The 21,802-nt window shown below is 40.4% G+C and overlaps 2 protein-coding genes across 3 annotated transcripts in view; one reads left to right on the plus strand and one right to left on the minus strand.

Annotated features, from left to right (window-relative positions):
* Nucleotides 1-9,842, minus strand: part of rapgef3 (Rap guanine nucleotide exchange factor (GEF) 3) — a 43,254-nt gene extending 33,412 nt beyond the window's left edge. The window contains exons 1-2 of one of the 2 annotated variants that reach the window (XM_050065289.1): nt 9,721-9,842; nt 5,144-5,223 (exon numbers count right to left, since the gene is read on the minus strand). In XM_050065289.1, the coding sequence (XP_049921246.1) occupies nt 5,144-5,206 (63 nt within the window). In that variant the 5' untranslated portion in view covers nt 5,207-5,223; nt 9,721-9,842. Of the gene's footprint in view, nt 1-336; nt 755-5,143; nt 5,224-9,720 lie in introns of those variants that run through there. The other variant, XM_050065288.1, reaches the window with a different exon arrangement.
* Nucleotides 9,843-16,141: 6,299 nt separating this feature from the next.
* Nucleotides 16,142-20,365, plus strand: slc48a1a (solute carrier family 48 member 1a). Its single transcript, XM_050065812.1, has 3 exons — nt 16,142-16,800; nt 18,682-18,849; nt 18,990-20,365. Exons 1-3 carry the CDS (start codon nt 16,671-16,673, stop codon nt 19,124-19,126), a joined length of 435 nt encoding a protein of 144 aa, XP_049921769.1. The 5' UTR covers nt 16,142-16,670; the 3' UTR covers nt 19,127-20,365.
* Nucleotides 20,366-21,802: the final 1,437 nt, after the last annotated feature.

Consider the following 21,802-nt stretch of genomic DNA (forward strand, 5'->3'; position numbering starts at 1 on the left):
AGTGTCATACTTAAGGAGAAAACTTAAGATGTTTTGTGCAAACAGTCCCAGCTTACCTGCTTACTTTTCATTTTTCTTTAATGTCTTTAATTTGTCATTAAGTCCAAGATGTGCAAAGTTTCTGCATTAACGCAACAAAAAGGTCTCTTCTTATTACTTTAAAAGGCACCAGACAATATAAGGCTGGTAATAAGTTACATAAAGATGATCACTGGAGTATTGACATCACTCAGATGTCCTGATCATCATGGTTTGCCACTGTACAGAGCACTAATTCCTGTTGATAATGAGCCACTCCGCAGTTATTCCCTTAAAGTAAACAGTAAAGCAGCATACCCAGCTGATGCCTCGTATGGTCGGTGTCTCCACGGAGGAGCGGTCCGGGAACACTTGGTAATGGTGACTCCGAAACAGATGCATCTTGTCTCAGATCCAAACAACCGACAATCAACTTTCCCAGTCAGTAGCTCTGCACACACACTCAGCAGCTCCAGACATTATTCACACCGACCCGTCACTCGCTCCTTACTGTGCACCGACGGCGCACCGCGGCCACACTGTCGCCTCCGGACTCCGCATTTTGTCCTATTAAATCCAGTCAGGATTGTCCCTGCATCCAAACCCAGACCTGCTGTCTCGACAGACGTGTGTGTGCCTCAGTGAGGACGGAGTGTGTAGTCCTCAGCCATCCCTCGAAGCACAGGCGCACTGCTGAGTTGCGTGTGTGCGCTCTTTGGGCTTTGGCAAGGAACTGAAACACGGAGTCATCAGAGGGAGAGAGAGAGACGGCCTCCTCTGGCATTCTTACCGCCCAATTAATGGCGTTTGATTTACTCAGGTTGACACTGATGCACTCTGTGTTAGTGGGCAGGTGCACACTGTACATTTTGTTCTAGTGAACAGAAAATGTGTCTGTGTCATCAGACTTAAACTATACAGATTTTATTTATTGCCTGTTGCACAGATATGGTTATAAAGTGGTAGATCAAGTCCTTACATAGGCACAGAATGACTAATCACTATGTTACAGCATTAGGGTTAAGTCAGGTAATGTGGGACATCAGGTGCATCCTGGGCATTTCAGCAGCCAATCACCAACATGTCCGAGCATTGTTTCTAATGTCCTTTACATGAAACAACCATTGTGATTGGTCTGAGATAACAAAAATGGGCAGAGCAAAGAGTCAGTAAGTCACTGGTCTCTTACACTTACTCTTTCTCTTTTTTGATAATAGAGTGGTGCAAGATGGGGTGGGCGATATGGCCATATAATAATATCGCGATATTTAAGGGTATTTTTGCGATAACCATATTCTTGACGATATGAAAAATTAGTAAAAAATATTGTATTATTAATTTAAGAAAACAGTATTGCCACAAAATAAGTGATACAGTTTTACATGTCAACAGTTTGCCTTCAAATACTCAGTAAAAATGATCTCTCATTTCTTTAGTTTGTAAACAACAACAGTAACTCAGAGTGAGATTCAGATTCTGTTACAAGTTCAACAAAATAAAATCTACAACAAATTAAACATTTGAACAGCTCCCAAATACAAAAAATATCCCCTGGGATCTATATATATAAATCAAAAGCTGATTTCCTTCTTTTAGTAAAATCCTAAATGATTGAGTTGTTTTTTTCCACCTGGACCATTATGCACTGCCATTTATCCCCTCATCATCACGCTGTAACCTGTTACCTGTAGTGATACCACAACTATCACACAGTCATATTTATGTAGTTTTTTGTCGAGCCGCGATTATATGACAAAATCACTTGACGACACCGACTCCCGTGTGTGCACGGTGAGAGAGGAGAGGGAGAGACGCTGTGCTGCTGCCAGAGGAGCCGCTGAATGAGTTCCCTCTGAGCAGTAAATCACTAAAAGAGTTTGAGAAGTCCGGGGCTGCTCATAAAACATTCAGGACGCCACAGTTTATTCCACACTACTGAAGCTGCTCCTCTTTTTGGAACAACCGCAGAGTCGGTAATAATTTCGCACTCAGCCATGCTTGTTGTTGCCGTGGGTAACAGTATGACGTCAATAGGTCAACAAGTCGAAATATCGCGAGTATCACGTTCTGAATTTTTCATGCAATATTAAAAATTATACCGGTATTATGATGAACGAGATGATATGGCAGACCACTATTCTGTGGTTAACACAAACTGAAGAGACTTTCACGTTTAGCTTGATATAAAATACATCAATTAATACCCCATTAATGAATTTTGATGCTTTTATGTGTCTTAAAACAGATGATTGCTATCAAGAAGCTAAATGAGACTACAGAACGTCATCACAGAAACGGTTTTACAGCCTCGTTGTGGTGGTGATGATGAAGTAACATGATCGTGGTGTTGTTTGTTTATAGCCTAACATTAGCTCTTTAGTGTTTTAGTGAAGACCTAATGTATTCAGGTAAAATGGGACAAAGAAATTAAGCTAAAAGGAGATATTTTTCTGATGTGAACCCAGCATGTATCTAGGCTACTATAGGTGCCATAAAATCATGACTACCATCATTACTATGCTGTTGTGTGCCACCCTGTCACATCACATTTTTGTCACTTAAAAAATATTTAAGATGATGCATTGAGTGTTTATCAGTCACGACAGTCCAGAGTTATTGTAGACAACATGGCACTAAGGAAACAGGCAGCAAAAAAACAAGCATGGCAGAAAAGTTGGAGGGTCATTTTTGATGAATACGTTACATTAAAGATTTGATGAATTAATGACTAAACTGATAAATGGGTTTACCATTTAAAAAAGAAATGTCTGAACATGTCATTGGAGTGAGGGAGGGATTCTTGATGAGTTTTGAGGTTCAAAGTATAAAATATTTCACTCAGCAACATATTTTCTTTATAGAAATGTAGCAGAGAACCACAGCAAGTTCTTTAAGTAAGGTAGACTTTTATCAAATTACCTGACTTCATCCTGTGTTATTAATTTACATCTTCACCTAAACTTAACCTGAAGTAAATTCCTGTGATGAAAATCTGAATGAAACCACACAAACGCTCAACAGGCTCACAGGATCATAAAAGACCTGTTCAGCACTTCACCTGGCGCTGTAAATTCACAAGACTGGGTCAAGGTTATTAAAGGAGGCATTGTGTTCCACGCAGGCACTGTACGGTCTAGTTTGTTCAGTGCTGTAGTTTAGAGGAGCCTATAGTGGAGCTGCAGAACTCTGCACACACACTTATCAGGTTGTCCAGCTGTCTGACTCAGCCAGGTCTGCAGGCACATGGATATACAGATAAACTGTTTCAAGGGCAGTTGAGTTGGAGAACAGCACTTGATGTCTCTCGTCAGTAGTTTCTTTCAGTTCTAGTTCTCAGTGTGAGGACAGGTGTTTGTCCTTTGCACAGGTGTTAAACTCTTATATACCCATTACTGGTTTATAGATTCATAAAACTCATAACTCTACAGTGTACCAGCGGCTGTAACGTTCAGCTGAGAATGCATCTTGATGTAGCCTCGTCTTTCTCTGGGTATCATTTATAAAAGTGTGATAGCAGCACCAATGCACAGTCTGTTCTCATTTCCAACCTGTCAAATATTGCAGCCTTGTCAGTGATTTCGTTGTCAGATACTGACACACAAAGGCACCTTTTGCAGCTATATGATACACTGCCAGGCAGCGTCAGGTTGTAACACGACTGGCAACGACGTAATATAAAGAACAGGAAAGTCCCAAGAGTATAGGGTGGGTGTTAGGGGACATGGATGGGTCCATCATACCCCGAACTTTCACCGAGCTTTTCACTTCCCATATGAGCTTTAAGCCAAACCATGATGTTTTTTGAAGCCTAACTATGTACTTTTGTTGTACAAGGAAATAAACATAAAAATTAAGTGTTTAGCTTATGTTGTAAGTGTATTTTGAAAAAGAGTAGAAACTGTACAAACTGTACAATTCCAGTGAAAATGGAAGTGTATTTTGAAAAGACACAATGCATTTAACAAACTTAAATTGACATGCCGTCCTGGGACGTCAACAGCAGGTGCAGGGGGGTATTTAGCATGTGATATTTAGACATGAAAGTCCACTGACAAAGTTGCGGTGTTTGACAATTTGGGGTGAGAATGCGTTGCAGTACCTGTACTCTTAAAGTGTTACCAATGCCAGTAGAGTACTTTATTTGATACTAGTTTGTTCTTTTTGTTCAATACCCATTGGGGGTGGATGTGGCTCAGAGGAAGAACGAGTCGTCCACCAATTGGAAGATCGGTGGTTCGATCCCTGGCTCCTCCAGTCCGCATGTCAAAGCATCGAAGCAAGATACCGAACCTCAAATTGCCTCCAATGGCTGTTCCATCGGTGTGTGAATGCGTTTAAATGGTTACTGAGTAGCAGGTGGCACCATGTATGGTAGCCTCGGACACCAGTGTGTGAATGTAATGTAGTGTGAAAGCTCTTTGAGTGGTCAGAAGACCAGAAAGGCGCTATACAAGTACAGTCCATTTACCATTTTACAACCATATGAACGGAAGCATTAAGTTTGGTGGCTTATCGGCACGTTAAATTAACTTCGTCAACGACACCAGGAACAACTTCACCACACCACAGACTATGTAGCGTTGTGTCACATTTAATCGAAGAATGCTTGCGGTGATTGGCTGCAAGCAGTTCCATACAAATAATCATTTTTTTCTTGATCTGAGACAAAATCGTCATTTGACTGGAGAATCTTTGATAGTCTTGGTACTTGGTTATTTCAGTTGATACCTTAAAGGTACTGAGCACCCGTATCCAGTCCTAGGCCCTCAGTTATGAACATAACGTACACACAAAACAAGGCCTGAAAGAGGCGTACGCCACTTCCAAGTGGTTGTGATTTATAAAAACAGACTTGATGGGAGAAACTTTAACCCATGCTTACGAACATTTTGGAGATGGGAAATTGGCAAAGCAGATGGTGAAATGGAAGCCTGATTGTAGAAACTGTCTAATATTTTTTGGTGCGGAGCAGGCCATTTTTGGCTTTTGTCTGTATGTACATTTTTAGTGTGGATCCTACACATTGTTTTATAAAGAGGCTGCTAGTCTCTTTCTCAGACCTGATGCCTTGGTCTGATGTTTTACCGTCTTTATTTGTGTTGTAGTGTAGAAGCAGATGACTTACATCCCCTATCTCCGGTGTGCAACGTCTTGGTGGGGAACAGATGGATTCGACCAAGTCCTCCATATAGGCTTGAACAGTATCTGTGTGAAATAAACAAAAAACAGGGGAGTAATTAGCCTAGCTTCTTTAAGAGCTAAGAAAGAAACGTGAATGCATGTGTCATTCCTGTTGGTTGATAATTGGTAGAAGCAAAGCAAATAGATGTGCGAACTGTCGAACATGTACAAGGGGACCCTCTCTTTAACTTTATTTCTCAGTGCACCTCCAGTTCTAACTGTGTCCTGCAGCCTGGACACGTTATGCAAGACTTGTTTAAATCCCTGCTATTGTTCCAGTGCAGAGCTGCCCTTCCTGTACTGACCTCAGTGCCTGAGTCAGTTTGCCATGGCTTTCCACAAGACACACACAGACAAGAACACCCATTCTTTCCTGCTTCCCGTGCTTTGGGTCGGTTGTTCCTCCAGCTGGAAACATGTAGGAGGGCAGTTTGTTGGAACTGTGCAATGTTATTAAAAGTCCAGCACCTGTTGCTCCTGTATGTTGCCTCTGTTTTCGGCATTACTGCTCCATTCTCAGACCGGTACTCTATTAGCATGTGTGTTGAGTGAATGCCAAAAGCTTACAGAGCTCAGTTCACTTTGATTCGCCACCCTCCTTTGTCTCAATTGCATAACAGGAGCTACATTGCACGCCCTCTACTTTGAAGCAGCTGCGAGGCACTTCTACTACAATCTCTCTGGGGAAAAAAAACTAACTTCTTACCTCCGAGATGGATCATGAGGATGCTCTAGTCACAGCAGTTCCAAAAGCCAGTATTAAAAATAACCAAGCAATCAAACCAAAGAGAAAATTCCGTTTCAAGTGTGGCTGATAAGTTTTCTGTGCTCCGGCGAAACTTGTGTGACTCTCTGTCTCTTCCAAATGCCTCACAGGGACTTTACAAAGTCAAATTAAGACTGTTCACAATGAAGGAATCCAGTTTTCTTTCTTATGACCTCCTGAGGGAATGTAAATACGATAGTTCAGCTGATAAGGAGGAGCACATTGCTACTCTCTGTCTGATAGTATCTGACACAATGACTGTCTTGATTGTCTTGTGTGCATAGTGGCACATCACTGAGAAAAACGGATTTATGGATTTGAAGAAAACATAAAAGCCTACACTGGATGACTGTGATCTCTCTCTTTATTTATGAAAAGCCAAGCCCAAAAATTGAAGGATATTAATTGTTCCGTGGCCCTGAAAGGGCACGGGATGAAAACATGACATGAAAGCTCATTAGTGCTGCTGCAATGTCGGATGACCTTGTTTTACGTTCAGAGCTTATTGTACAGTTCAAAAAGATCCATCTCATTATAGTAGAGATTAAATAAAGGCTGTTGACACCTTGAACTCTTCAGTGACTCGGGCCGCAGATCACTTTGCATTGCAACAAAGCGTCACTTAACATGCATGTCTGGCATTTTGAAAATAAATGCTGCCCTCTGTTGAGATTACAGATGCTCTGCAATCTACATCAACTGTGAGGAACGCCTCAGGCAAATATAAGAATGTATAAAATTATTGTAAAGGCTGTACCAAATGTTATTTTATTACATTTGAAGCTTCTGTTGAGGTTTTCAAGTGAAGCTTTGACTGTCTGTCATAATTTATTATGACATCATCATCTTTAAAAAAGGAAAAAATCCCCCACTAAATACTCACTTTAAATAAAGTAATTTACTGGAATAAAAGAGTTAGTGCTTTTTTTGTAATAAATCAACAGTCCTTACCAGACTGCTGGTAGACCTCCCTGTTAAGTGTGTGCTTCCTTTCGTGTTTGTCAAGCGAAGTTTTTGATGGCCGTGAAAATGTTGTTTTTAAGAAGAAGAAATACTTTATTAATCCCCGAAGGGAAATTTATTTTTTCACTCTGCTCTCATTTAAACACAGACCCGAAATACACACACATGCACAAACAGAATGTAGACATGCATTAAATGATGTCAGAGGGAGGGGGCTGCCCGTGGACAGACGCCCCAAGCAGTTGGGGTTTTGGTGTCTGGCTCGGAGGTGCCCTGGAGGCGAACTGGTACCTCTCCAGCTACCAGTCCACACTCCATATATGGTGTGGACAGGGACTTGCGCTGGCGACCTTCTGGTTTCTAACCCAAGTCCCTACGGACTAAGCTACTGCCGCCCCAAAGACTAGATGCCGACAAGAATGGACTAAATCAGAATATTTCAGTAGAGAAAAACATGTTGTGAATTCTGAAACGATTACATCAAACTTTTTTACTCCATTCTGACTTTTGGACTTTACAAAGCACTAGAGGTATTGTCAATGTTTGGATCAGACGAGTCAGACACAATCCTACGCAGCACCAATGGAATTTAATTCTACAAATAGCGAAATACTAATAGTATTAGTTTAACCAAGGGCTGGGCTGTCGTCATCGACATATGAGACCCTATATCGTCTTAGCTTTTGGATATCGCTGTATCGTGATTGGCATAAATGGTGTTTTTCCCCGTTTTAAAGACGATTACTGATAAAAAAATATTAAAGTTAACATTTTCTGAAAAAACAAAAAAAACAAAAAAACATACACATCCCTACAACTTTGTTGCATCAGAGAGGGTGTGTGGTCAAAAATAGTATGTTCGATTTTGTTTCCCAGTCCTGGCACTGATGAAGAGGAGATTTAAAAATAGAGCAATATATTGTGTATCGAGCTACATCATAAAAAATATTGGGATATCATTTTGAGGACGTATCACCCAGCCCTAGTTTAGCCTAATTTTTATATGCATCCATGCAGAAATACCAGGTTTAAAAAGTATTAATAGACCAAATCACAATATTTGTTAACAGTATCTTCCAGGTAGCAAACCCTGTGTCACATACATTTAATGAGGAAACCTTCCTTTAATTAGTTAGTTTTTAGCTTCCTAAAAAAGGCCCACTGAAAAACATCCATATCCGTTTTGGTGTAGGCTGTATTTAGAATATTTTCACCACTGTACCCTGCCTTCAGACAGCCCTGTCCCCGCGGGGAACTGAAGCCGTTATCTCAAAACCACCAGACCCAGACAAATGACTGACATAAACAGTCATCTTAGAACATGGTAGATGCTCGTCTACGGCTGCCTCAATTAGTTAGTGTGGACGGTACAGTGGTGAAAACACTTCTAATATTGCATACACTTAAATTGATACTGATTTTTTTAGGTGGCTAAAGTATGTTTACCGCAGCCTCCGTCCACAGCTGTACATCACTTAGCTTCTGTGCTTCAGACCACCATGTTTAATTATATATCTTTTTACAGTTAGAGCTGAAAATAACAACAGAAGAAAGCAAGTTTGCTGACATCACAAATCTCCAAGATTCAAAACAATTGCCACCTGTCTACCAAGGAAACAAAAGTGGTTTCCTTGTTGTCTACCCAGAAGTGTTATCGCAACATCAAAATGATGTGGTCTTACAGACATTAAAAAAAAATGCAGCATTCGAATGATTTAGAATTTGAATGTCAACGTTATGAATGAAGCTTTAAAACTTCAAATCTATTTGGCGCAGCCCAAATTATTAGATCAGATCAGAATCCTTTTTATAAAGAACCCACTAAATGAAAGAGTCTAAGTGTCATAAAACGACATAAATGTAAGTTTTAGTGATGGATGTTTCTGCACTTACGTGTTATTACGTAGGTAAACTAGTTTTTCAGTGTGTTGTCTGTCTGTTTCTCTCTCTGTATTTATTTGTGTCCGTTCGTGTGTTTCTATTTAGGTCCTCCGGGAATGGGAGTGGGATTTCCTGCAACACATCTACGCCCATGGAATGTGTACTTTGCCAACTGTCTTTGTTGTGCCTGCCTGATGGTACACACACACAAACACTCACACACACACACCTTTTCCTTCCTGTCCCCAAGTCCAGTTAGCAATGACAGGGAAAGACATATTTTATTAGTTTGACCCCATGGTCAAATGAGGACTGGAGTGTGAACACGTGTAAGCGTTAAAACAGATGGCGACAATAATTCTGAACCTCGAGTAATAAAAAACAAAACAAAAAAAAGCATCATTCACAGATCTAAGTTGCTGCGCAGTCAGATGCTGAGCCTTAAAATGACCAAATTAAATCAGTTAAAGCCAAGAAACAAAAACAAAAATTGGTTCAGTACTCTTTTTGGTATCCTAATTTGTTACTTTTTCTTTCACTATTCTTTTACATATAATTAACATGTGATGCAAATAATGTACATATTTCTTATACTTATTTTTCAATATATATGTGTTGTGCACTGTAGTATAATACACATATTTTATATTTTTAAAAGTTTTACATATAAGTGTTAGTATACATAATAGCATAGTGCACATATTTCTATATTTTTATTTTTTAAATTATCTGTATAACTGATTGTAAATTCCTGTCTTACTTATAATACTTTGTTGTTAACGCTTACATTTGCATGACGCACCATGTAAAGTCTATTTTCCATCTGAATAGATAGAATACTTGTACTGTGACATCGTGAATCAAACGATATGTCAGGCTGTTAATCATTTTTAAAGTAATCAGTAACTTACCACTGGCACACGCTCGTAAGAATCTTCAGTTCGTAGGCTTCCACGCTTTTTGTTTTTTCTGCCTCCTCTTTTCAGCCTTTGCTTGTTTTTCACATGTCTGAGGATGATTTCTCAGTCATTGCTGTTTATATGAGTTGAGGGGAGTGTGGCTGGACACCGCTTCCTGTATCTCTCTGATTGGCCGTGAAGAGATTGCCAGAGGGCATGGGCTGAGTGCAGCAGTGTGAGAGTGTGAAGACATGATCAGCTTTAAGCAGCGGCACAGTTCTTTGGTTAAATTTACTTTTGCTGTATGTAAATGATGTGGTTTTTATCTGTGACATCCTTTGCTACAGCACAGCTAACAACCACAGGAAGGCTTTGAAGTTCAGCGTCGGAGCATGGATTTCAATTTTCTACATTATGTGTGTTTGATTTATAGTCAGAGTAGTCAAACTATAAAACACTGCTCAGAAACGTTGTGCTTTAATGTTTCCCGCAGAGAAAGTCACTTCCTGCCAGCCCCCATCGAGCCACAGCCAAGTTTACATGTGAATGTCTTCTTTGTAGATTTATTTTCATTTTTGCTTTGCAAATTGTGCATCTTGTTTAATATTTAACAGTGGTGGAATGTAAAGTACACTTACAGTTGCAATCAAAATTATTCAACCCCCATTGCATATTAGGCCTATTGGCAAAATATACAATTTCTCTGCTGTTTGCAATAAACAAATTACACAAGAACTGTTTAAGTAGTTCAATGAAACTAATATTACAAGGGTTTTGATCCAAATTCAACACAAAATGCTACTTTTAATGACTACTGCAGTCTCAAAATTATTCAGCCCCTTCATGACAAGCATCTTCAGTACTTAGTAGAGCACCCTTTTGCTGTTATGACCTGCTGCAAACATGATGCATAGCCAGACACCAGCTTCAGACAGCGTTCCTGAGGAATCTCAGCCCCTTCCTCATGGGCAATGGCCTCCAGTTCAGCAATATTCTTGGGTGTGCGTTTTGCAACCACCTTCTTCAAATCCCACTAGAGATTTTCTATGGGGTTCAAGTCAGGCGACTGTGACGGCCACTCTAGAATCTTCCATTTCTTCTTCTGAAACCAAGCCTTGGTGGACTTTGAGGTATGCTTGGGATCATTGTCCTTTTGGAAGGTCCAATGATACCCAAGCTTCAGCTTCCTCACAGATGACATGACGTTTTTACCTAAGATTTCCTGATACTTGACTGAATCCATCGTGCCCTCCACACGCTGCAGGTTTCCAGTGCCAGAGGCAGCAAAGCAGCCCCAGAGCATCACTGAGCCACCGCCATGCTTCACTGTAGGCAGGGTGTTCTTTTCAGCATATGCTTCATTCTTCTTCCTCCAGACATACCGCTGTTCCATAGGCCCGAAAAGTTCCAGTTTTGTTTCATCGCTCCACAGAACAGAATTCCAAAACTTCTGTGGCTTATTTATATGGTTTTGAGCATATTGGAGCCGACTTTTCTTGTGCTTTTGGGTCAGTAGTGGTGTACGTCTTGGAGTCCGGGCATGGAGCCCTTCAGTGTTTAGTATGCGCCTTATTGTACAAACTGAAACCTCAGTGCCTGCTGCCACCAAGTCTTGCTGCAGGTGTTTTGCAGTCACTCGAGGGTTTTTGACCACTTGCCTCCTCAGGAATCTGGTGGCAGCCGCTGATAGTTTCCTCTTTCTGCCACGTCCAGGTAGTGTAGCCACTGTTCCTTTAACTTTGAACTTGCGAACTATGCTTCCAGCTGTATCTCTAGGAACATTCAGAGCTTTTTCTATCTTTTTGTATCCTTTTCCTTGTTTGTGCAAGGCAGTGATTTCTTCTCTGAACTTTCTGGACAATTCTTTTGACTTAGCCATATTTCTAACATGCAATCAAACGTCACTCTCAACAAACCCCTAGCCAGTTGAGGTATTTATGTGTTCTATCTCAAGCACACCTGAACTAATGAAGCCCTTGATTAGTTGCACCAGGTGTGCTTGAAACAGGGGGTTGAATAATTTTGATTAGTTGCATCAGGTGTGCTTGAGACAGGGGGTTGAATAATTTTGAGACTGCAGTAGTGATTAAAAGTAGCATTTTGCGTTGAATTTGGATAAAACCCATGGTAATATTAGTTTTACTAAACTATTTCAACTGTTCTTGTCTACTTTGTTTATTGCAAACAGCTGAAAAATTGTACATTTTTCCAATAAGCCTAATATGCAATGGGGGTTGAATAATTTTGATTGCTACTGTACCCAAGTGCTGCTCTCCCCCCAGGGAGTCTTGTGGGGGATACTGCGGGAATACGGGGTACGGGGATCGTTGCAATGAGCCATCCGATCATTGTATAACCAAAGAGAGAGCCATGTCTGCATGCTTGGTGAAAGTCAAACATGATTTCAATGGATGCTGGCCTCCACCAGGGTCGTCCCTTGTCACCGATTCTGTTCTTGAAATTCATGGAGAGAATCTCAAGGCTCAACCAGGGGGAAGTGTCTGGTTTAGAGACCTCCAAATTGCACCTCTGCTCTTTGCAGATGATGTGGTTCTGTTGGCTTCATCAGTGACCTCCAGCCTGCACTGCGGTGGTTTGCAGCCGAGTGTGAAGCAGTTGTTATGAGAGTCAGCACCTCCAAGTCTGAGGCCATGGTTCTCTGCTGGAAAACGCTAGATTGCCCCTTTGGGAGAGAGTTACTGCCTCAAGCAAAAGAGTTCACAGGGTCTTGTTCACGAGTGAGGGTAAAGTGGAGCATGAGATGGATAGGCTGGTGCTGGTGCTGGTGCTGGTGCTGGTGCTGCGTGGGATTGATGTGGTTAGGAGGGAGCTCAGCTGGAGGGCGAAGCTTTTGATTTTCCAGTCCATCTACATCCAGACCCTCAACCATTGTCATGAGCTTTGGGTAGTGACCACAAGAATAAAAATTGTGAATACAAGCGGCTGAAATAAGTTTCTTCCGGAGACTGGCTAGACTCAGCCTTGGAGATAGGGTGAGGAGCTCAGACATATGAGGGAGCTCGAAGTAGAGCCGCTGCTCTTTCACGTCGAAAGGGGCCAGTTAAATTGGTTCTGGCATCTGATCAGGATGCTTCCTGAGCGCATCTGGTTAGAGGTTTTTCAGACACGTCCAACTGGTAGGAGGCCCAGAGGCAAACCCAGAACATGCTGGAGGGATTACATATCTCATCTGGTCAGGGAATGCCTTGGGGTCCCTCAGGAGGAGCTGGAAAGCGTCACTGGGGAGAGGTCTCGTCGCCCCTTATGACCTGGCCCTGGATAAGCGAATGAAAATGGATGGACGGATGTTCTTAAGCGCAAATTTGATGTACTTGTACATTACTTGAGTAACTCCATTTTATACTTCTACTGCACTCTAATATCGTACTTAAGTAAGTTTTCAATGCCGTACTTTTCTTTGTAAAGGAGCATTTTCACAGTCTTGCCACTTTTACTCAAGTGAAGGATCTAAATACTTCCTCCACTTCTGTTTGTGAGCTGTTGTTGTTTTCCTAGCCGATAGTTTAACACAATAGCTGTGTTCCAAATCTCACACTTTTTATTTTTATTTTTACTAATGCTGCTGTCCTTACAAAGTACATACTGTTACATGCAGTTTGCACCCAACTGGGACATGCTACTTTGTGATAATATTGCACCCTGAACTGTGACCCTCTGGCTCATATATCAGTTACCTCGGGAATAAAACAATACGCCATTCACCAAGCTCACCAGAGACGAAGGTCAACCCGGAGAGCTCTGCTGTTGTTACTTTGCAATGTGTGTAGTTTTAACTTCTAAGTTATACCTGCATACATTGTAGATTCTAACATATTATATTCATGACAGTAAAATTACATGTGCATATCTCTGTAGTTGTTATTTAGATAGTTCTGTCCTCTTGTTGTTGGTAATGTTTATTGGTATTCTGCTCCCTTAAAAAATGAATATTCCTATTAGTACTGTTCGACTGGTCATCAGTCACTTTAATGTGCTGTCATCTGTCAGTGTGGCTTCTGACAGCGTCAATGAGATGTCAAGCTGTCATCTGTTTGCAGTTCGGTTGACGTGATGAATCTTCCGCTGCGCAGAGAAATGTGGGTCAGAATTAGTAGAAACTAGTCCATACCCATTTGTAGCTTTGTCACCTTCTACCTATGCCAATCCTCAATGCCTATGTGCAGTTTCACATAGATTGACCACGTCAGTGAGTAGAAAAACGTGGGACAGACAGAATGACACACTGACAGTTTCCGTGATTATGTACAGCATACCATACCATACCAAAAAAAACCCCAGACATTCGGCCACAGGGGGAGCCACAGTGATCGGTCGCATTTTAGCCATTTTTAAGCATTTCTCTGTTGTTGTAGCGCCACCCAGTTGCCAATTAGAGTTAAATTTCTCCAGTCACCTTGAGGCGTCCTATTCTACATATCTACCAAGTTTAGTAAAAATCCATATGGCAGTTAGGCCTAGATAAGAAATTAGCTCTCTAGCGCCCCCATTTTGTTTGATGGGGTCAATAATGGAGGGGTCCCCTCAGATTATGTGTGGTCATATGCCTACAAAGTTGCGTGGTGATGGGTGAAAACCTTGAGATGTTATACACCTTTATGTGATGAGCCACGCCCTCCGTAATATTCATTGCCTTATAGAAGCTCAGTTTTAGTAAGTTTTCCAACTTTTGCCAAGAGGGAACTTTAGATATTGTTCCGTAGATTATGTTCACTGAGTTTCATGCAGATCGGTCAAACTTCCTAGGAAGAGAATGATTTTAAGTGTTTTTCAAAAAAATTCAAAATGGCGGAAAATCTATATAACTGGAAGTTATGGGTTCTGACGCAGAGGAGAGGCATCTCTGTGCAACGTTTCATGTCTCTACAACATACGGGGCATGAGATATGCCCATTCAAAGTTTGCATTTTCAATCGGTTGCTCTAGCGCCCCCCTTTGGCCAATTGATATAACATTGCTTCATTTGCATCCTCCCATGACCACTGTGCCAACTTTCACATGGATTGACCAAGTCAGTGAAGAGAAAAACGTGGAACAGACACACACCCACACACAGACAGAGTTTTTGTCATTATATAGTAAGAAGACAAATAGATCCTACTGAGTAGCTCCCATTAGAGGGTATTTTTTGGGAGTTACTTGGTGTGCAGATGTATTTGTTTGTACTTTGCCAGGTATTTCCTCGATCCAGCACCCACTCCATTGGACACTGTCTTGTGTGTGTCTTTTCTATATATATTTTTTTTTATCTGTAGTTCAGACCAGATGCAGTAGAACATCCTGGTATTTTTGGTATACTGCATTTGACATTCTGTATGTTAGGACATAAATCTTTATCTGGCATACTAAGTAGTGTGGTGGTATGGGGATTGGAACATACAGAATGCTTTTATTTCCTTGCCTGACCATATGAACTTGTGCAACACCTTCGTTTATTGATTTGTAATGTATCAAACTAAATCAAACAACAAATGCCTTAACAGTGGCCTCCATGTAACCTAAAAATGCATACTCTAATATGTATACTCTTCCATGTCTTTTCCATTTTCATTTTATTTATCATTGTTGTTGACTTAAAGAAATTCTTCCATTCTCCAACTGTACATGTGTAGCTTTAGTACTGAATTTGAAAAAAAAGGTTTAACATTTCGTCAACCTGATAGTCTGTCATACCTCAACAGCAGTACCAAAGAACCATACATAAACACCCAACTGCAGAGGAGCCATTTTGTGATAAACATACTTTATTTTATTTCCTTTTATCAAGTGCAGTAGTACAGTACAATCAGCTTTTCAGACACTTGCAGTAGTACAGACACAGTTAAAGGTCTGTCCATGGGTTTTGGCCTTCCATCAATGTCCATAAGTCCATTATCCATATATCCATTAGAGAGAGAGAGAGAGAGAGAGAGAGAGAGAGAGAGAGAGAGAGAGAATAAATAAATAAAGGTAAAATTAAAAAAATATATAAATAAAGGTCAAATAAAATAAATAAATAAAGGTCAAATAAAATTAAATAAATAAAATTGTTCACATTTAAATGAGAAGAAAAATGGGAACATCATTCTCCCTTCCACTTGGACCATACTGGTCAGAGGGAAAGAAAAGAAATAATTGGTGACCATTTAGACAAGAATTTGAATGCTCATTTAGACCCATTTTTAATGTCTATAGTCTGATTTTGACTCAATATGAGGTGTCACCATAAGGCTCAAGTATGTTTAACGGCTCCAGGCAAATTTTTTGTATTTATTTTTTTGTCTAAAATCACAATTTGTCAGTGCATGTTACTGACCCCTGGTCTAAACCATCTGAACATGCAGTTCCTCTTTGCTCCACTGGGGGCGCTGTGTTGTCGAGTCGGGGGTTTCCTCAGTACAAAGATGTTTTATGTACAAGTGATAGATAACTCTGCTGCAAATCGCTGAAAACACAACCGAGCAGATTCGTGTTTTTTTTTAGCACAGCATCACCAACTATTTTGTGTTTGAGTATTGTACGACATTGACGCACATATACAGACCAGTTAAAGTGGAATATTGTAGTCCACGATGTTATATTGAGGCATCGGCTGAAGACGAGGATCCACGGTGGGGTTGTTCGCTGGATGGTAGCGTGACATCTTTGCGGTGTCCATCAGATAAACACTTCTGTTGGTATTTTGTTGCTGCCTGTTAGCTTGAAACCCAAATTGTCTCATCGGTGTCGTACTTGGCACATGAACAGGCTATTATTTAGCTTTTCCTGAAGCTAGTTTAGCTAGCATTGATAGCCGTCTCTCTCTAGTCGAGGGGAGTTAGATGTAGTCGGTTGAGTCTCAGTGATATTACATAATGTGGCGGTAAGCCGTCGGTTTAGCTTAATACCAGTCCGGTTTTTTAAAAATACGCCCGTAACTCTCAGGCCTGTCAGAAACATTGAGGTGACATTAGTTGTACTAAACAATGGGAGTCAACAGAGTCTACATTAGCATAGGATATGCTACCTTTGGCACCCTGGTTGGACTTTCGGCTTTCTTCGTCTGGAATATAGCGTACAAACAGCCATGGACGGCGGCCATGGGAGGCCTGTCAGGTAGGTGTTTAACTGTTAGATGTTGCTGTGATTGTCTTCATCACATCATACTGGAGCATTTAATTCATGTTGTGTGATCCTTAGACCAGGCCTGCACTGTCAGACATCACACTATAATCCTCTTATAGCAAGATGTGCATTGTATTTTATCTGTTCTTTATTTGGTTTCACTTTTATCACTTAAATGTTAACTCGTGATTTGCTGTCAGTAATTGTTTAAATTGAGTTTTGTTCTGTGTAAGCTAGCTGGCTGAATACTCCCACTAATGTGGGTCACGCTTGTGCATATGACCAGTTTATCCCCCTCCTCAGCATCACCTTTAAAGGGGACCTACACCCACTTTCAAAATTCATTCAAGTTATTCCTATGAGCTAAGACAGCCCGAAGTTATTAGTTACCTTGAACTCTCTTCCAAATCTAATAACTAGAGAGCTAAAACCTAAATTTGTTATGTAATAAAGTATAAAGTCTGGAGCTGCTCCTTGGCAAATGAACTGGGAAATATGTTATAGATGACACTGAGAGCACCCAGGGAAATGTTCTGAGTGCACTTTGTTTTACAACTGAGAACACTACAATAGAATAAAGCTTATTTGGGTATATAAAAAAGAAAACAAATATTCTGTGGGTTCATAAAATCAGGCTCCCAATTAACGTCTATGGAGCAGCTCCAGACTTACATGGATGCCTACCTTATACTTTCATTTGTGCTTTATCAGTTTTGACATCACATGTTTGAGACTTAGCCGCCGTCTGTGGTTTCTGGTTTTGAGACAGAGTAGCTCATGTTCACAAACATTGATTGAACTGTCCAAAGCCATGGAAATAACTATTGACATTTTTGAGAGTTGTGCTGATACCATTTTTTTTTTCTGTCCCAATACCGATTCCAATACCTGAACTTGCATATCGGCTGATACTGAGAACCAATCCGACACCATCCAGCTGTATACTGTGGGTGTGAAATAACTGCTATCATCAGGGTTTCACACACATTCATTTACTTGTGGCGCCCCACCACGATTAAAACATTTGCCTCCACGTTTAGATTTTCTGTTTTTGGAGCTGGAATATATATACCGTGCATCACATTCTTGGAGCGCAGAGCATACTGTTGGCACAGATGTAGCAGCAGAACGCCAGGCGCAGTGAAAGTGAAACTGTCACTCCAAAAGTTTGCTTTCACTAACAAACAGTTGCTCCTCTCATCTGTTGATCTGATTTAATCAGCTCTGATCAGATCAACTGACCAATTATCCATCAAGTGACTCAAAACTCAAAACTGCTGCTGAAAAATGAAGAGTTCTGCCTGTGCTACGTTCGTGGACATGCAAAAACATCTGAATTTAGAGAGGGGACGCAGCCTGATACACAAGGACACACAACAAAATAAAGTGAAGTTATACACCTACCCCCCACCCCAAAGTTTATACTTTAAAGTATGTGGTATTGGATGGGTAAATGACTCCCATACTCGCTGATACTCAATTGAGCATTTTAGTCAGTATTGGAGGCATTTCCAATACAAGTACCCGAACAATGCTACTAAATTTAGGTGATGTTCCCCTTTCACCTGGCCATAAACAATACCAGGTTTAGTGAATGTCACTTTTAGGATGTGCAACTCAATATGTATTATTGCCTGACCCATATTTGCTTTTGAGGGCTACATTTGAGAGTTAAAACAATAAATAACAATATATGATATTGGCTGATAGAAGAAGATCAACAGCAATGAATCTAGATAACATTCTGAGTGGGGCATTTTGTCGATTAAAAAATAGTCTTGTCAGTGCTCCGCTTGACAAACTATGTGATGCAGACATATGTCTGTGCTGCATGTTCTTGTTACTTAATGGCTGACATGTTTCTTTCGACAGGAGTTTTGGCGCTCTGGTGTCTTGTCACACACATCATGTACCTGCAGGACTTCTGGCGCACTTGGCTCAAAGGTCTCAAGTTCTTCATTGCTGTTGGTGTGCTCTTCTCCGTTTTGGCGGTGGCCGCCTTGATCACCTTCCTAACTATCGCCATCACTCAGAAGCAATGTAATCCTCTCTCTACTTATGTTCTGTATGATATAGGATCAGAAGAGAACATTTGTTGTTAATACTCATATGCTTATTCACTCAGAGAATTGATTTCTTAATGCATCCTAATTAATCACTCTGCTGTTTCTGTCCCACAGCTCCCACTGACCCGAGGAGCCTCTACCTCTCCTGTGTGTGGAGCTTCCTGACTCTGAAATGGTCCTTCCTCTTGGGTTTATACTCCTACAGATATCGCCAGGAGTTTGCGGACATCAGCATCCTCAGCGATTTCTAGTCAGTGCTGATTTCACAGACTGCAATGGACTTTTGAAGGTTTTAAGCTGCCAGCAGGAGCTGGTCAAAGAGCTTTTGTTACAAAGAGGTGGAAAAGCAGACCTGGCTAGATTATAAAATCATCTGACTTTTACCATACATGGAGTTAAACTTGTCGCACTTGCTTAACAAGCTTTGTATTTGTATCGTTACCTGTTCTCCTACTTTTAATGACCCACATATTATACTCCTGTAAGTAGTCATAAGTCTAAACCTCTCAAGACTGGAACTTCTTTTGAATTAATTGCTTGAGGCGATTTACAGAGAGACATGCTGTGGTTTGTCAGACAGATTTGATCTTGGGATTGTTTAATCTTAAAACAGCTAATGCACACAAGGAAATCCCCACCATAACCAGCTTTTAATCCAGTGATAAGATGTTGAAATGAAAGTGAAAATACTCTCAAAGCTGAAATCCTCACAACCAAAACTAAAACCTACCTGAAGCCACTCTGCTAATTGCTCGGTTGACGGTGTTTGTTGGAGTGCTTGAATGTTTGTACCCAAATGAGCTTTTTCATAGTTGCAGTTTTGAACCTCACCAGACAGCCACTGTCTTAGTGTCTGCAGAGTCGGTCTCTTCGCTCCCTTCATCACCAATGAAACAATTTGAGAAACAAATCTTTTTAAATCTGATCAAGTATGACTAGTTGAGCTCTCATTGAAAGCTTTTTAAAGAGGACTGTATATGTCCTCCCTTCATACCCTGCTTTCCTTATAGAAGAATTGAAGAAAAGGCATTCCTGTGGAATCTGTGCTTTTCATGTTTTACTCCACCAGGGGGAGACTTGCTTTGTTTCTGTCAAGAGTCCACTGGAAAATGACGACATTCCTCTGAAGAGAAAACACAAATGAATTTGATATATAATTGCACTTTAGTCTTTGATATGGATGCCATTGTTTTGCACACGGATCCTGATACAAGGGGTCAAAAACAAATCATGTTTTACACATGGTCATCTCTCTCTCACCCTTTTAAATGTTGAAATACACTGTTTATATGTATCATTTATTTTACAGTTCATATGATTTGTGTAGGTCAAATTAAATCAGGTTTTGTAATTGGTTTAGTTCCAGCTGTTGCGCATGTTTACCTTTAACCATAAAACATGTTTAAATGTATTTCTGTTGATGAGAGAATGAATGTGAGGATGCTACATGTATATAGAACTCATTAAAGTTGCATTAATTGTTAATTAAATTATGTCTCCGTGCTCTGTACTCAACACATACAACAGCATCCAAACAAATCAACATGTAAGTGATTCAGCTGCACCTGCAAGGCTGAAGCTTTTCAGTTTCTTAGCTCCACCCTGAAGGTGTAGAGGGTCTTTGGCGTAGCTTGATAAGAGATCAAACAAGTGGGCAATACACACGTGTGAGCCAAATGCCTGCAGACGTTGTGCTTCAACAATAAGGTACAGTGCTTTCTTTCCACATTTCTGGATTAATACAGAATCAGAGCTTCTGAACATACTAATGTTAAAGTCAGCATGTTAAATTCTGGAGGTCAGTTTGTTACTTGCTGCCATTTTGATTCATTTCATTCAAAATCTTTTACAAAATGCACGTTGTAAACTTATTAATTGTAAATAAAATGCATTGTAGTCTTCAGAGGTGGTCTTTTGTTAAATCATGAAGAATCTCTGCAAATTCAGTTATTTCTTCTTGACTTGTAATCCTCCTAAACTCTTTATAGTTTAACAAGAAGTTTTTACCTTAAATGAATTATGCTTTTTGCTCAAATTGTGTTGCTACTTACATCTAAACACTAGTTTGGCAGTTTGCTCACTTCATGTTTTCAAATGCAGATATTATTTTAAAATGTAGATTTTCTTACAGACTGTAGATTGTGTTGGACTTGTCAGGTTATTTCTACAGCATGCAGACTGCAAGACGAACAGAATGATCTTGTACATGCGCTATTATTTACCTGGTGTTGAGCAAATATTTTAGCAGTCTGCCGAACTGTTGGCTGATCCCTCAAGGTTAGATTAAGGCCTCGCACTTGAAATGTGACACTTCAATGTAAAACGACAGAAGTGCAATCCTAAAAATCCACTTTGTTTTCCTCAACTGTTAAGATATAATCATCAAATCAGTTGGGCTGGGGTTTAAAGATACAGTTGGTAACTTGTATAAAAATAAATCTTTGTCATATTTGCGGCAACTCACTATATAAGGATAATAGTCCATAAGCCAAATAATCTAAGAATAAAGTACTGTTGCTCTGAGTCCTCTTAGTGCTTCTAATGGGATTTGCAAGAATCCACCACACATGAATGAAAAGAACCTAACAGAGCTGAGGAGTCTCTAATCATGTCAATTACTGCTGGTGAACTACGGTCAAACTATCAAACTAGGCAGCACTGATCAAATATGAATCATCAGTGTCACTGCGTTGCCTCAAAATGTTTTCAGAAACACATTTTAGTGTACTGTTTAGCTGTAAATCTGTTCAGCTGGTGCCTGGTTTTATCTGTTAGCCTGACTGTTAGCTTGACTCTTTCCAACATGGCAGCCAGGTCAAAACCTTTCTCATTTTCTGTGGCCATCAAACTGTATAAGTCCTCCATCTTCTGTACGGAGGAGAGCTGAAACAAAGGACACTAACAACAATATTCACCTACGATAGATG

Source organism: Epinephelus moara, chromosome 16, assembly GCF_006386435.1.
Source record: "Epinephelus moara isolate mb chromosome 16, YSFRI_EMoa_1.0, whole genome shotgun sequence".
NCBI lineage: Eukaryota > Metazoa > Chordata > Actinopteri > Perciformes > Serranidae > Epinephelus > Epinephelus moara.